The sequence below is a fragment of the Pipistrellus hanaki genome (assembly GCF_964339955.1).
Source record: "Pipistrellus hanaki genome assembly, chromosome: 3".
NCBI classification, from domain to species: Eukaryota; Metazoa; Chordata; class Mammalia; order Chiroptera; family Vespertilionidae; genus Pipistrellus; species Pipistrellus hanaki.
Genome location: NC_140505.1, coordinates 13615477 through 13632284, shown reverse-complemented (window position 1 = coordinate 13632284; position 16808 = coordinate 13615477). Strand labels below are relative to the sequence as shown.

Sequence of the window (16808 nt, the reverse complement as noted above, 5' to 3'; positions counted from 1 at the left end):
ACATCACACCAAGACACACCTGTCACAGAGGATCATACCGCCCATCTGTTCTGCTAGGGGCCCATTCATCTCCCCTAAGACTCTTTCCTCTCCCACCAGAGGCCAGTATCTCTCTCTGCTGCCCTAGTAGGCTGTGTTTCACCTGAATTCTAAGTCACCCTGGGGAGCTAGTCACTAATCCCTGGGTCTCTCCCATGTGGCCATGAGTTAAACATGTGAATAAACTTCTGTTTGTTTTTCTCTTGTTGATTTGCCTTTCCTTACAGAGGTCTTAGCCAAGAATTCAGAAGGGTAGAGGGAAAATTATTTTCTTTCCTCTCCTCCAAACCTAAACTTCTAGTATAAGGCTCCTATAATTTTTCCAGTTTACTTTGGGAAATATTTTCACTTAATTTGTACATCATGTTAAACTTTAAAAAAAAAAAAAAGTATTTTAAAAGCCTAAAGGAAGGGAAAAGTAATACATTTAATATTCTGTACTTAGAACAAAACCCAAACTCCTAATATATAAACTTAATATTCTTTGCTTTGAAAATGTAAAGTAAGCCGGGACCGGTTTGGCTCAGTGGGTAGAGCGTCGGCTTGCGGACTGAAAGGTCCCGGGTTCGATCCCGGTCAAGGGCATGTACCTTGGTTGCGGGCGCATCCCCAGTAGGGGGTGTGCAAGAGGCAGCTGATCGATGATTCTCTCTCATCGATGTTTCTAACTCTCTATCCCTCTCTCTTCCTCTCTGTGAAAAATCAATAAAATATATTTTTAAAAAAAAAATAAAAAAAAAAAAAAAAAAAAAAAAAAAAAAAAAAAAAGAAAATGTAAAGTAAGTGTTACTGTAATTGTATTCAAGAACAACCACACCCTCGGAATAATGTTACCTTACAGAGGAAGGGAAGGGCTTCCTCAAATTGTTCTTACACCTGAAGAGCCACTGTAGTTAGGGAACAAAGGAACAAAGCTGAGGAGTCGCTGGAGACTTGATCAGGACTTCCATTCAACCGGCTCTGACAATTTTTTTTTTTTTAATATATATAACAAAGGTGGAGATTTATTGAAGAACAAGTACAGACTCCCATGTGGGGAGAGGGAAAGGGTCCCCCTCGGATCTGACAATTTGGAACTGGACAGTATCTTTTAACTTAGGAAAGGACCATATCTTTCGAAGTCTGCCTTAATATCAGATGAATGCTTTATTTTTTACACCTTGACGATGAGAAGAGAGATAGAAGCTTTCTCAAGTTGTCTCGTATTCAGGCACCCTGCACAGGCCTTCTATAACTACTAGATGTGAGATCCTCCCTCCCGCCAACTGGTGGGCGGAGTTATGACATCTGCCACGGAGACATCCCCAAGACATTGATCCACCAATCAGTGTGTGCCAAAGTGCCCTGGAGCCCACCCCTTCCTGCTCTACCCTGGGTCCAACCCTTTCCTGTTTCTCCCCTCAAAAAGACTCCCCAGACCAGCCACGTGTTGATTCTCTCCATCGCCATCTATGGAGGCAGCCCGGCTGGGTCCTTTCTCCTCTCCCCACTCCTTCAATTCTGATTTCTCTACCTCCATAATGAGTCCTGCTCATTACTGGGGAACAAACTTTACTTTAGCATGTGTTGGTGGTCAGTTTCCTGCGCCTCAAACCTTACACTAGAGGCCCGATGCACGAAATTCATGCAAAGGGCTTGGCCCTCACAGCCACTGCGGCTGTCTCTACCTTGACCCTCACAGCCTCGGCTTCATCTGGAAAGTCATGGGGAAGGATATCTGGAAGGTCATTTGGCTGTCCAGTCTAACCAGCATCTTACACTTTTATTATTATAGATTAGATGAATTTATAATGAAGTTATGATCCTTATATAACAGCTCACCATAAACCCTTATTATTTCAAGCCATCTTGCAATTTCGTGGGATGTAGAGTATTCTCCTTCCCAGCAATTGTCAGTTTGGCTCAAATAAACTCGCAACAACTCTTTATCGGTTTGAATGATTTTACGCTAACACAGTTGCCTAAATTGGTTTTCAAAAATGGAAAATATTTTTCAAAACTGTGCAGGCAGAAGGAAGGTCTTAAGCCCTATGTCTCCCTGTCACCCAATCTCAGGAGCAGACCTTCCATTTCAGACTCCGGGCCCCTTACACACTGCACATGCCACCCATGGAGGGTGGGACCATCTGGGCGAGCTCACCACGCCACGCAGTGGCCAGGTGTGCCAGGGTGGCACCTGTCCTCTTTCTCGAAGACACATACGGTGCCTCCCTGTGCATGGCTTATCTCCAGCGTGAGGCACCACCGGGAGGGGGGCATCGTCTCTGCTCCCTGCGCTCCCGCTTCCCTCCTGAACCTGCTCCGGCTCAGGGTGCCAAGCGTGCTATAGTTAGCCTCATGTGTCATAACTATTTCACAGATGTTTTTCATTGATCTTTCACTGGAGTGTTTTCTCCCTCTTTCTCAGGAGAAAAAATGTTTGCAACAGGATTGGGGTTGCAACTGGTCGAGGGTAAGGTGGGGGCAAGGGGACCCTGTTACTTACAGACCCCCAGGGCACGTTCTGGAATTCTAGGTGGCATGGAGGCCAGTCCTGGGCCCTTCAGTGAATAGCCTGGATCCTGCGTAGCTTCAGCTGCGAGCACTTGCAGCGGATGCTAAAAATACACTGCAGTTTATTTTCCTCAGTAGGGAGCATATGTGTTCCCACTTGACCTGGAAACACAAAGAGAGCCAATGTTAAATCTGGTGCTGCCCAGTCCAAGATAAATCTGTTTTCCGTGGAGCAGGGGAAAGAAAGAACAACAGACACTGGCACAGCGTTGTCTCTGCTCTCAGGGGGCCTCGGTGTATTGAACAAGTGTTTCAGGCTCCCTGTTGGTAGTTAAGTGACCACTCTCAGACTTCTTAGCCGGTGCTTTCCGAACTGGCGCTCATTCAAATCGGTGAGTCCAAGGCAGATTTATTAAATTTGGGGAAAGAAGAATGAGGAAAGCTTTCTTTCCTCCTCCGCTTCCTTTTCTTCCTCCTCCCTCTCCCCCTCCCCTTCTTCTTCCTCCTCCTCCTCCTCCTTTTCCCTTCTTCTTCTTCTTCTTCTTCTTCTTCTTCTTCTTCTTCTTCTTCTTCTTCTTCTTTTCTATCTTCTATCTTCTTCTTAAAAGACAAAATCTAAATTGCCTTCTCATTGAAGGATAGATTTTTATGGACACTTATCTTCTGTCCTTTTTCCTTCGAATAAGCAAACAAAGAAGCAAATCAAACAATTTACCAACAAATGGCAGAGAGATTCTGTTTTAATAACAGATGTTAAACCTAGTTCTTGTGCTTGGGGCTATTTAAATCTTTGGGTGGCCCAGTATTCTTCATACAGAAGAGCAGGGCTCACTTTAACTGTGGAAGGGTGTCCTCCCTGCTTTCAGCTGGTAGCACTTCTCTACAGCCTACAATACTCCGGTGGCTGGCAAACTCAGACCCATTCCTCTTCACCCCCCACCCCCCCAACCCCACTGCACCCCCAAGAAACAGCACAGTGATTCACACAGGAGGTTTGGACTCTGCCTTGTTGTGAGTCTGGCTTCTGCCACTCGGTAGCTCTGTCTCCATTTGTAAAATGGACAATAATGGGGCCTGCTATGGAAGGCTGTTGTGCAGGTCAATGGAACACTGCACCGTAAGCTTACAGCACAGAGCCTGAGTGCACGGGGAACCTTCATGCCTGTTAGCTGCCATTGCTGGGGATTATTCTTAGACAGCTCAGCCACCCCCAACATCAAGAGCTTCGAGGACATGACCTTGAAGATCCCTGTGGTTAAACTGCCTTGTGTCAAATTTGGCTTTAATTTTTTTATTTTTTAAATATATTTTATTGATTTTTTATAGAGAGGAAGGGAGAGGGATAGAGAGCTAGAAACATCCACCAGCTGTCTCCTGCACACCCCCCACTGGGGATGTGCCTGCAACCAAGGTGCATGCCCTTGACCAAAATCGAACCTGGAACCCTTCAGTCTGCAGACCAATGCTTTATCCACTGAGCCACACCGGTTGTGGCCAAATTTGCCTTTATTTTTATTTCTAATCCTCTTCTTTGGAACAGGCCTAACACCTTTTAGAGGGAGGAGCCTTTCTCCTCCTCTTTCTGTCTTTCTTTGGATTGCCTACACTTTCATCTAACAAAATCAAAACAAAAACAAAAAATGGTTAAAATCACGGAGGTGAAGAAGTTACTTAACATTTTCAATGATGGGCGGTCAAGGAAGGAAGAAGCGTGAGTGAACCTTCTAGAGAGCAATGAGCTGGCTACTGGGGATAGAAGCCAGATGACTGGGTCCAAGCAGGGACCAGTGGAGACAACCAGACTGGCCCCAGACCACTTATGTAAGGTATTTGACAGAGAAAGGAAATAAGGCAATGAGACAGTAGCGAGGAAGTTAGCAAGGTCAAGAAAAAAATCTGTCAAGATGGAAGAAAGTCAAGTATGTTGAAGGCAGAACAAAGTAAGTGAGGGATGAAAGCTTCCTTGGAGCTGCCTGGGACCATCCACACTGCTATCGATGGGTATTTGAATAAAAAACTAGTGCCCACAATGCATTTCACAAAAGAGACTTGTGCCCTAACAGCGTGTCTGCACTCTGGGAGGAAGCCAATGTGCATGGGATACAATTGCTATCATAGGGCAGTGACTAAAATGAAAACAGCCTCAGAGTAAGAAAAACAGGAGAAATGAGAAGATCTGGGAGCCTGGCTGGCATGACTGCTCAGTGGTTGAGCATAGACCTATGAACCAGGAACCGATTCCTGGTCATACCTGGATGATGGGCTCGATCCTCAGTAGGGGGCGTGAAAGAGGCAGCCGATCAATGATTCTCATCATTGATATTTCCGTCTCTCTCTCCCTCTTCCTTTCTCTCTGAAGTAAATAAAAATCTATTGAAAAGATTTGGGAAAGTTTATAGATTAGGACCATGGCATTGGATAGATATCCAAGGCAAGAAAACATCAAATAATCAGAATCCCTCTACTCCAAACTGAGATGATCATTTGATGCTTTTAGGAAGATCCTGACAGGTCCAGGGCCACGGGCTTGGGGCAGGACTACAAATGAAGGCCCATATACCATATGTTTAAATGTTTAATTGTGCTATATAAGGCTAGCAAATGTGGTTTACCCATGCCCCCTCTCATCCTAACCTGGGCTCCATCCAGCACAAGGAGGAGCCTGTGGACACAGAGGGACAGTCAACTCCACCCACACTCCAGAGGCCTCCAATGGCCGCTAAACTCCGGAATGGCTCTGAAAGACTGCCCCGCCTCCTGCAAGCCAGCTGGAGGCTGTTTGCACAGGGATTTCAGTGTCCTTCACGCCAAGCATGTTCTAGAAGGCTTCAGGGGCTCACCCGTCCTGCCCCTCAGCCCATCAGAAATTTTACCACAAGGAGTGGGATGTGGCAGGAGGAGGACCAGGCTGGGAGCCCAGGGCAGGATCCTTCTGGTCCGGGTTTAAGAGCCACACTGGGCACACGGTATTCTCCTGATCTAACTTCCAAAGAATGAACTCTCGGACCATACTTTATACAGCAAGGCCTCCCACAACATTGGGGGCAACAGCACACAGCAGGCCACGGGGCTCAAAAAGAATATTGCTGCTGCCGAAACCGGTTTGGCTCAGTGGATAGAGCGTCGGTCTGCGGACTGAAAGATCCCAGATTCGATTCCGGTCAAGGGCATGTACCTTGGTTGCGGGCACATCCCCGGTAGGGGGTGTGCAGGAGGCAGCTGGTCGATCTAGCTCTCTATCCCTCTCCTTTCCTCTCTGTGGAAAATCAATAAAATATATTAAAAAAAAAAAAAAAAAAAAAAAAGAATATTGCTGCTGAGCAAACGCATGCGCACCAGGCTTGGGTGCTGGGAGGGCTAGGAGTGGCTCCAAACAGGGCGTTGTCTGGTCTTCGCGAGCTCTCTTCATTAGATAAAGCAAACGGCACATTATCTCCTGGCAGAGCAACAGCACAATTTTCAGAGACGTTTAAAATGGAAGTGTAATTTTCTGATGGCTTCCGAAGGGGACCAGCTTAGCACAGGTCACTTAGATCGAATCCAAACCACTCTAGGACTTCGATTCAGCCACTGAAGGTAGGAAGCCGACGCCTTCTCCAGCTCCTGCTGCAGGCTGAGGCTCAGATTGGAGTTAGGAGGAGCCAAAGATGGAGAGTTGGGGTCTGACCACAAAGGTAACGCCTTCAGGGGAATCACTCCATAGGGGAGTTGACACACCTGACTCTACCCTTTACCTGGCTGGGAAGTTGCTTCATGTCTTAGGCCTGGTTTCTTCTATGTGAAAAAAAAAAAAAAAAGAAAAAGAAAAAAGTCAATCTAGATTAGGGGTGTCGAACTCAATCAGAGAAGGGGCCAAAATCTAAAATCCAGCCTAAATCGCGGGCCGAATGGTTTACTGAACAGTCATAAACTGACAATGTCATAAACTGACAGCAGAGTGCAGTGATGACAGCGCGGTGCGGGCCACATTGCAAGGCCTGGCGGGCTGGATTTGGCTCCCGGGCCTTGTGTTTGACACATGTGGTCTAGATAATTGAGAATATTTCTTGGAGTGGGAGGTCAAGGAATATTCCAGCAATCTGATCTTCCAGGAAATCCTTCAGGTACACACCGCTCAGCTATCCCTGGTAATATGCCCATAGTTGGGACCCACCTGTCCGAGGGCACATCCTAGGACAGTGGTCAGCAAACTCATTAGTCCACAGAGCCAAATAGCAACAGTACAACGATCGAAATTTCTTTTGCGAGCCGAAAACCGACTTCTGCGCATGGGCCACCAAGTTTCAATCGCACTGTACATGTGCACCCACACGTGGTATTTTGTGGAAGAGCCACACTCAAGGGGCCAAAGAGCCACATGTGGCTCTCGAGCTGCAGTTTGCCAACCATTGTCCTAGGATAAGGTGACCAGATGTCCTGCTTTTGGCAGAACAGTCCCGATTTTAAACCATTTGTCCTGCATCCTGCAGCGTTTTAAAAATGAATCGGGACTTTTAAAAAGCCACGGGACTCGGGACAAATTGTTAAAAATCGGGACTGTCTCCCCAAAAGCCGGACGTCTGATCATTGAGCCAGGCTTGATAACCAACCCTGGGGCGAATTTCCAGCTCTTTTTGAAGAGACAAACTATAACTACTAAAATAACTGCAATAACTGCCCCAGTGATAACTGGAACGGCAAGCTGAGTTGTCCCCCTGCCATGTCCCGAAGCTGAAGAATGAGATCTCGGAAGATTTAAGCAGATGCATGGGAAACTTATTGCAAGTGGATTCAGACTGCCTGCACCCGTGTATATATGTGTTACAAGCCTGTGTCACCACTTGATAGATTCCCTCAGTGGTTCTTGCCTGGTAAGGGCCTGAAATTTCCCCGTTTCTATGCGTCAGTTCACCTCTTTGTTGCTGTCCCTCCCTAGTTTCACATGCCTCTGGCTCTGAGTCTAAAAACAGTCTGAGATTCCTGCATGGTTAGTTTCTGTGCTTAGGCTTGCAAACTGCCCTGTCTGCCCCCACCCCTGTTCCACCTGCCTTTGTTTCCCACCGGACCCCTGCCCTCTCACCTGGATATGGGGACCCCAAGGACAGCATTGCCATGCGTGGGGAGCAGTCACAAGTGTTAAGCGGTGGATTTAACCAATTAATTCAGTTTTGCGTCTTCGAAAAGAATTTGCTTAATTATGAACTAAACTGGAGGCAGTGAGGGAGGCGATACCCAGAGACTCAGTAAGTCTTAAGATTCTGGCCAATTCTTGAAGGAATTATTTACTTAGGATCGATGTGACAAGGAAACTTCCTCAAAAAGGAAAATATCAACCTTAGGAGTGGAGCATTGGGCTGTTAAGTTTGATGGTACTTACCTCCCAGGTTGTAGTAATGATAAATGGGACCCCCCCTACCTCCCCAGATAAAACACTGTGCTTTACCAAGCACAGTCCCCCACCCCGCAGCCCAACCCCCAATCAGGCCTGCGGAGCCTGCTCAAAGGTGTTCTGAGAACCTGTCTCAGCTGGTCTGGCACAACATAGGACCTCAATACATACATATCAGATGAGTGAATGGCTGTTTGCATGTCTCCTTTTGTGTAGTGATTAGGTGCCACCATGAAACCCAGGCCCCTGAATCCTGCCGGTTCCAGGACCCTGTGGATGGATGCAGGGTGAGTGGAAGGGAGGGGGGCCACGGTCAAGAATGAGGAAAGGGAGACAGCGCAGCCTCCACACCCGGAGGGGAAATTAGTCCCTGGAGGCTCGGGGGCAACAAAGAGCCGGAGCGCACCGAATGCAAACACGAGGGCCCGGGGCCTCGGGCGCGCAGCCAGGACCCGCTCCCCGCACACACGTCCCCGCCCAGCGGCCCGCACTCGGCCAGGCGCCGGGTCCTCGCGCGGGGCGCCCGCCCCCGGGGCGGTGCCGGGAACCGCGGCGCCGCCCCGGTCACGTGGGGGCCGGGCCGCCGGGCGGCGCTGCCTGCCGCTTCCCGATCGCGCCCTCCCAGCGCCGGGGCCCCGAGAAAGCAGGGACCGCCGCCGCCCCCTCCTCCCGGCTGCACCCCGGCCTGTGCGCGCACCATGCCCGCCGCCGCCCTCCTCCCGGAGCTCGCGGAGGCGCGGGCGTTGCGGGCCGCGGGGCCGCGGCTGCGCCGGTAGCGGAGCCGGAGCGGCGGGCGCGGCGGAGGGTGCAGCGCGCGGCGGGCGGAGCGGAGGCGGAGCCGCGGGCATCCTCCCGGCGGGCGCGCCCATGGCCCCGGAGGTAGGAGCATGCGAGCGGCGCTCCCCGCCGGCCGCCGCCGCCCCCCGCCCCGCCGGCTCGGCGCCCCCCGGAGCTGCTCGCGTCGCCGCCGCCGCCGGCCCCCAGCCGCGGGCGCCCGGCCGCCGGCTGCTGCGCTAGGACCCGCCGCCGCCGCCGATCGCGGAGGGCTGGTGGGGAGAGAGGAGCCAGAGGGACCCGGAGCCCGGCGCCCGCCCGGCATGGAGCTGTGAGCGAGGCTGTCTGTGGGCCCGGGGCCCCGCCATGGCCGGGAAGGACGGCGGGAACCTGAAGACGGTGCGGCTGTGGCGGGACGCCGCCCTGCGCGCCAGGAAGCTGCGGAGCAACCTGCGCCAGCTCACCCTTAGCTGCCCGGGGGTCGGGGCCGATCGGATCGACGACTCCCCCGACAGCTCCCCCCCGCAGCTCGTGCTGCCGGCCAACCTCGGGGACGTTGAGGTGCTGAACCTGGGGAACAACGGCCTGGAGGAGGTGCCCGAGGGGCTGGGCTCGGCGCTGGGCAGCCTGCGCGTCCTGGTCCTGCGGAGGAACCGCTTTGCCAGGCTGCCCCCGGCCGTGGCCGAGCTGGGCCACCACCTCACCGAGCTAGACGTGAGCCACAACCGGCTGGCGGCCCTGGGCGCCGAGGTGCTGAGCGCCCTGCGCGAGCTGCGCAAGCTGAACCTCAGCCACAACCAGCTGCCCGCCCTGCCCGCCCAGCTGGGCGCGCTGGCCCACCTGGAGGAGCTGGACGTCAGCTTCAACCGCCTGGCGCACCTGCCCGACTCCCTGTCCTGCCTCTGCCGCCTGCGCACCCTGGACGTGGACCACAACCAGCTCACTGCGTTCCCGGGCCAGCTGCTGCAGTTGGCTGCCCTGGAGGAGCTGGACGTGTCCAGCAACCGGCTCCGAGGCCTCCCGGAGGGTATCAGTGCCCTGCGTGCCCTCAAGATCCTCTGGCTGAGCGGGGCCGAGCTTGGCACGCTGCCCGAGGGCTTCTGTGAGCTGGCCAGCCTGGAGAGCCTCATGCTGGACAACAACAGGCTGCAGGCCCTGCCCGCCCAGTTCAGCCGCCTGCAGCGGCTCAAAATGCTCAACCTGTCCTCCAACCTCTTCGAGGAGTTCCCCGCCGCGCTGCTGCCCCTGGCCGGCCTGGAGGAGCTCTACCTGAGCCGCAACCAGCTCACCTCGGTGCCCTCCCTCATCTCGGGCCTGGGCCGGCTCCTCACCCTGTGGCTGGACAACAACCGGATCCGCTACCTGCCCGACGCCATCGTGGAGCTGACGGGCCTGGAGGAGCTGGTGCTGCAGGGCAACCAGATCGCCGTGCTACCCGACAACTTCGGCCAGCTCTCCCGCGTGGGCCTGTGGAAGATCAAGGACAACCCGCTGATCCAGCCGCCCTACGAGGTCTGCATGAAGGGGATCCCCTACATCGCGGCCTACCAGAAGGAGCTGGCCCACTCCCAGCCGGCCGTGCAGCCCCGCCTCAAGCTGCTCCTCATGGGCCACAAGGCTGCGGGGAAGACCTTGCTCCGCCACTGCCTCACCGAGGACCGGGTGGAGGCTTCCGGCGAAGGAGGCGACCAGGAGAAGGGCTACTCGCCGCCTCCGCCGCCGCCGCCTCCCGCGAACAAGGGCATCGAGGTGACCAGCTGGACAGCCGACGCCTCCCGGGGCCTGCGGTTCATTGTGTACGACCTGGCCGGGGACGAGAGTTACGAGGTGATCCAGCCCTTCTTCCTCTCCCCGGGGGCCCTGTACGTGCTGGTGGTGAACCTGGCCACCTACGAGCCCCCGCGGTTTCCCACCACCGTGGGCTCCTTCCTGCACCGCGTGGGGGCCCGCGTGCCGCACGCCGTGGTGTGCATCGTGGGCACGCACGCGGACCTGTGCGCCGAGAGGGAGCTGGAGGAGAAGTGCCTGGACATCCACCGCCAGATCGCCCTGCAGGAGAAGCGGGACGCCGAGGGCCTGAGCCGCCTGGCCCGCGTGGTGGACGAGGCGCTGGCCCGCGACTTCGAGCTGCGCTCCGCCAGCCCGCACGCCGCTTACTACGGCGTCTCGGACAAGAACCTCCGGCGGCGCAAGGCGCACTTCCAGTACCTGCTCAACCACCGGCTGCAGATCCTCTCCCCGGTGCTGCCCGTGAGCTGCAGGGACCCCCGCCAGCTGCAGCGCCTCCGGGACAAGCTGCTGTCGGTCGCCGAGCACCGGGAGATCTTCCCCAACCTGCACCGAGTGCTGCCTCGGTCCTGGCAGGTGCTGGAGGAGCTGCACTTCCAGCCCCCGCAGGCGCAGCGGCTTTGGCTGAGCTGGTGGGACTCGGCGCGCCTGGGCCTGCAGGCGGGCCTGACCGAGGACCGGCTGCAGAGCGCCCTGTCCTACCTGCACGAGAGCGGCAAGCTGCTCTACTTCGAGGACAGCCCGGCCCTCAAGGAGCACGTCTTCCACAACCTCAGCCGCCTCATCGACATCCTCAACGTCTTCTTCCAGAGGGATCCTTCCCTGCTGCTGCATAAGCTGCTCGCCGGGACCAGCGGAGAGGGCGAGGGAGACGGGGAGAGCTCCCTGGTGATGGCCGTGCCACCGCTGCCGCCGCTGAGCCAGGACCTGCTCCGGGCCACCCAGCTCCACCATTACGTGGAGGGCTTCCTGCTTCACGGGCTCCTGCCGGCCCACGCCATTCGGCTGCTGCTGAAGCCTCACGTCCAGGCCCAGCAGGACCTGCAGCTGCTGCTGGAGCTGCTGGAGAAGATGGGGCTCTGCTACTGCCTCAACAAACCCAAGGGCAAGCCCCTGAACGGCTCCACCGCCTGGTACAAGTTCCCCTGCTACGTGCAGAACGAGGTGCCCCACGCCGAGGCCTGGATTAACGGGACCAACCTGGCCGGGCAGTCCTTTGTGGCCGAGCAGTTGCAGATTGAGTACAGTTTCCCCTTCACCTTCCCGCCGGGGCTGTTTGCACGCTACAGTGTCCAGATCAACAGCCACGTGGTGCAGAGGTCGGACGGGAAGCTGCAGATCTTCGCCTACCGAGGGAAGGTCCCTGTGGTGGTGAGCTACAGACCCGCCAAGGGGGCCCTGCAGCCAGATACCCTGTCCATCGCCAGCCACGCCTCGTTGCCGAACATATGGACGGCATGGCAAGCCATCACCCCCTTGGTGGAAGAACTGAACGTCCTGCTTCAGGAATGGCCCGGACTGCACTACACCGTGCACATCCTCTGTTCTAAGTGCCTTAAGAGAGGGTCGCCCAATCCACACGCTTTCCCAGGTGAGTGGAGAGAGGGACGGGGGGGAGGGGTCTTCTGTGTTGTTTTGAGATGCATTTTTTTAAGAAGATTTTTGTTTCCCATATGTAAGATGCTTAACCTCACAGGCCCCCTCCCCCCCCCCCCCCAGGAAAGCTTCTCAAGGTAAATAATACAAGGGGGCCGAAACCGGTTTGGCTCAATGGATAGGGTATCAGCCTGCAGACTGAAAGGTCCCGGGTTCGATTCCGGTCAAGGGCACGTACCTTGGTTGTGGGCACATCCCCAGTATGGGGTGTGCAGGAGGCAGCTGATCAATGATTCTCTCTCATTGATGTTTCTAACTCTCTATCCCTCTCTCTTCCTCTCTGTAAAAAATCAATAAAATATATTTAGACAAACAATAATAATAATACAAGGGGGTGTGGGGACAAGCAAAAGGCAGTAAGTACAGGAGCACCTATGACATACGGTCCCCAGTCTCATGCTCTCGTACAAGAAAGATTCAGACTTCCCAAGTGGGTTCTAGTCAAAACATGTGGATCTCCATTATTCCCCTCTTCCCAAGTCAGCCCGCCTTCCCTGGGAGGAAATGTCAGGTTGTTGAACAGAATGTGGTGTCTGATGTTAGTCTCTTGCTGAGCCTGGGCTTTAATGCTTATTAGACGCATCCGGAGGCTTTGAGATGCTCTGAGTTTGACATGTCTATTGCCATTTTTGTTTTGTTTAGATTTAGAGAGGGGAGTCATAAAGTAGAAAGTATAGCTCACTTTTCCTAAGAAATTCCAGAGAAGAATGTTTTGTAATCGGCCTTGGATTAATGAAGACAATGATACTGATATTAATGATGAATTAGTGAAGACAAAACTTTCAGCCTGTCATGCATGACTAACTCCTGGGATCACAGTTTCACTCACCACACTCATGGGCAGGAACCGCAGCCTACTGAGACCTCTCAGGGGACTTTCCTCGGGTATTTCCTGGCAATTTGGCGCTTTACAGATGTCTTAAGGTGGTTTTGTGTTTTTTTTTTGGAAGTGTTAAGAGAGTGGAGCTTTTTGGAAGTACTTTGTAAGAGAGAAGAGATAAAATATTGCCAATAATTTTTTTCTCCTCTGGGAATGTTTTCCAGCTTCCTTCCTTCCTTCCTTCCTTCCTTCCTTCCTTCCTTCCTTCCTTCCTTCCTTCTTACCTACCTACCTATCTACCTATCTATCTACACACACCATTGTAATGAATGGGAGAACACAGAACACGTTGTATGGGACTTCTGATTCTGGTTAATTGGCTTCCTGAGCATTGAGTTTGGACTATGTCCATTTCCCACATGTGAAGGCATTCTTTGGAGCAATTCTTTAAACAACTCAGATATTTGTGAAGCCCAGGCTCGGCTCACAACATTCCAGGCATCCTGAGGACAAACCCCATGATAGTATCACTGCCAGCTTCTCGCCTCGGTCCCTTCCCCCCCCCCCCCCCCCCCCCCCCAGCACCCTGAGCGGGGATGAAACGGAAAACTGTACCACTGTGATCTTTGTCCTCCGCCGATGCAGCTCGTCATAGTATCGGGGAGGAACCCGACACCAATATTTCCGAAGGTAACATCTTCCCTTTGCCCTAGATCTAGGCTGAGTTTAATTCTTCGACTTGAAAAAAAAGCCATCGTATTCGATTACCTGTCAACTGAGCTGCCCACTCTGTATGATTATCTGGTGTCTTCTCACAGCCCGAGGCTTTGGTAGATGCTTCAGTTCGTTTTATATTTGCCATTGTATGTTCTTCCCGAAAGCAGACACTTCTCTATTGTCTGACCAAACTGAATGAAGTGGTTGAGGGTTACATATTCTCAGAGTCGCTGATTGAAGGAGCTAACGAAAGCCAACTCCATCCAGATGGAACATTCATACAGCTGAGGTTATTAGCAACATAGGTTATTGGCCAAGTAACTATCTGTGCAGAGGAATTCCAAGAACTTTGAGGAGTAAACAGTGAGGCTGGAATCTTTTCCCCCCTAACCTCAGCTGTTTATTTTTGGTAATAGTCAAAAATTCCCCAAACAGGTCCATTCTCTTGTTATCATTTGGCCTGCCTGCCAATTAAAGGAGGCACACCTGGTTTGCAATCCAGGCTTCAAGGAAGAGATGATTTTTTTCCCCCCCTCTCAACAAAGAAATGGTTGAAAATTGTAAATTATCTTACATATTGAATAGGAATAAATTACCAGGTGTTTTGATCATGTAGACTGTCTATTTCTATTGTATTTATGGGCAGAGAAATAAGTTATCTTTTTGTTTTGTTTAGGCTTCTATTCTGAAAGTAGCAGAGGGCACAAAATCTATAGAAAAAGGTGGTTATAGTACATTCATTGCATTAAGACAGCAAGGAAAAAAAAAACATATTTCCTTCTTTCATATTTTTCTGTGATAGCCATCATCCTCTAGTATTTGCCACATTTCCAAAAGATTTGGGAATGCCCTTGCCGGTTGCTCAGTGGTTAGCGCGTCAGCCTGCAGTCTGAAGGGTTGTGGGTTCAATTCTGGTCAAGGGCAGAAACCTTGGTTGCAGGCTTGATTCCCTGGTCGGGGCTCAGGAGGGATGTGTCTCTCTCACATTCGTGTTTATCTCTGTCTCTCCCCCTCTCTTCTGTTCTCTGTAGAAATCAGTGGGAAAAAATGCCCTCAAGTGAGGCTTAAGAAAGAAAAAAAAAAAAAAAAAGATTTGGGAAGAGTTAAAGTAATAAGAAATTAGAAGGTGATGTAGGAACAGAATTATGATGTTGGGTGTTCAGTTGGTTAGGTCCTAACCCTTTAAAATATGTTTATTCAGTCCCTAGACTATTAAAATGTATTTTCCCTGGGCGGAAACCTTTGACTCTATTGGTAGCCTTTTGTCTTTTTTAAGAAGTCGTTTTGCTTTTAGAAACATTGAAAAAGTTGGTTACTTAATTTTACATTTTATTAGTGTCAACTACTCCTGTAAACTGATAATTTTGACACAATGTAAAAAAACTTAGAATTTGAATTTTTTTTCAGCTTTGGGACATTGCGAGTAAAAAGCAAATGACCGTCTCTCTTGTGTTTACAGAGAAGAAATGCTGAATGGACAGTTTTAAACCTTATTTTGTGAAAAGTCTGCGTTGGCCCTGTCATGTCCATGGGTCGTTAAGTCCAGCCTAAGCTGCACTCATGCAGTTGGCTTAGGGAAGTACAGTGTTTCTCTTTTTTTATTTTGACTAATAAAAGAAGTGCCATGTTTTGGAAAACTCAGCTGACTACCTCTTGGTTTTCAAAGTTCTTTAAAAAAAAAAAAAGATCTAATTATGTGGCCAGAGAGATTACTGATTTATCTCACTTAAGATAAATGGGTGGAGTGACAGGAAATTCGAATGAGGCTTTAATGAGCCTAAAGGTCAGGTGTGGGAGCCTGCCCCTGCTTTCTGCGGGCACTGACGACTGCCAGCTCCCAACAGCCAGCCTCCCTCCACCTTGTCTGGTGTCCTGGAGTGTCTTCTTGTGCGATATTTATTTGTTCTTTTTAAAAAAATGTATTTTATTGATATTTTACAAAGAGGAGGAAGGGAGAGAGATAGGGAGCTAGAAACGTCGATGAGAGAGAAACATCCGACCAGTTGCCTCTTGCACACCCCCCACCGGGATGTGCCCACAACCAATGTACATGCCCTTGACCGGAATCGAACCTGGGACCTTTCAGTCCGAAGACCGATGCTCTACCACTGAGCCAAACCGGTTTCGGCTATTTGTTGTTCTTTTTTTAAAAGTATTTTTTATTTCAGAGAGGAAGGGAAAGGGGGAGAGAGTGAGAGAAACATCATTGAGGAGGATGAAGCATTCACTGGCTGCCACCTGCAAGCCCCCCCCACGGGGTACCACACCCACAACCCATGCATGTGCCCTGACCAGGAATCAGAACTATTGACCTCCTGGTTCCCAGGTTGATGCTAACCACTAAGCCACACTGCCCGGGCATCTTCTCTTCTTTCCTACCAAGATGGCAGAAAAGCTGAATACTCCGGAGGGTTGGGCGTGTGGATTATTGAGGCCAGGACATCGGCCTTCAGCAAGATTCTAGTGCTTTGCTCTTCCATTTAAGGCCCAGGGGTCTTCAAACTGCGGCCCGCGGGCCACATGCGGCCCGCAGAGGAGTCTGATCCGGCCCGCCAGGTTTCTGGGGCAGTGAGCGCAGCCGAGGTGTTACAGTAGGAATTAGTAGTTCATATAGTCCGGCCCTCCAGCTCTCTGAGGGACCGTGATCTGGCCCCCACTTTAAAAAGTTTGAGGACCCCTGAATTAAGCAGTTGAATGAATGCTGTGTGTTTTTAAGTGGAAAGAGTGCATCTTAATGAGTTGAACTTGGGTCAGTGTAATTTTTCACTGAGCATCCTACTCTCCAGATCATTAAAGGTTATTTTTAAGGATAATTGGGAAGCACCCACAGCCGGTAGACAGAGCATTGGTCCATGGTCTTTAGTGCTGTGGGTACTTCTTTTTCTGTGTCCTGCACGGAAAAGGAGAAGGTCAGGTTTCTGAGTGGAGGAGCTGGGGGTTAAGAAATAAAAGAAAGAGACAAGAGGCAGAAATAGATCCAAAAGCTGGGAGCCGGGTGGAGGCTGTCAACTCTGTGGAGGGACAGTCAACCCCCACCACAGACCACACAGCGCATTTATTGATTTCCAGAGGGGGATTTAAGGTCAAAGAACTTTTGGGGGTGCCCAGGTCCTATTCATTCCCTCATTCCTGGGATTTAGCATATCAAAACCT

General features: G+C 51.7%; 1 protein-coding gene across 2 annotated transcripts in view; it reads left to right on the top strand.

Moving 5' to 3' along the window:
- The first annotated feature begins 8453 nt into the window (after window positions 1-8453).
- MFHAS1 (multifunctional ROCO family signaling regulator 1) overlaps window positions 8454-16808 on the top strand; it is a 70448-nt gene continuing 62093 nt past the window's right edge. Inside the window, exon 1 of one of the 2 annotated variants that reach the window (XR_014794443.1) lies at window positions 8454-12053. Coding sequence is in view for 1 of the 2 variants with exons in the window: in XM_084877033.1 (XP_084733159.1) it covers window positions 9041-12053 (3013 nt within the window). In the remaining variant the exon portion in view is untranslated. The remainder of the gene's footprint in view (window positions 12054-16808) is intronic. The other variant, XM_084877033.1, reaches the window with a different exon arrangement.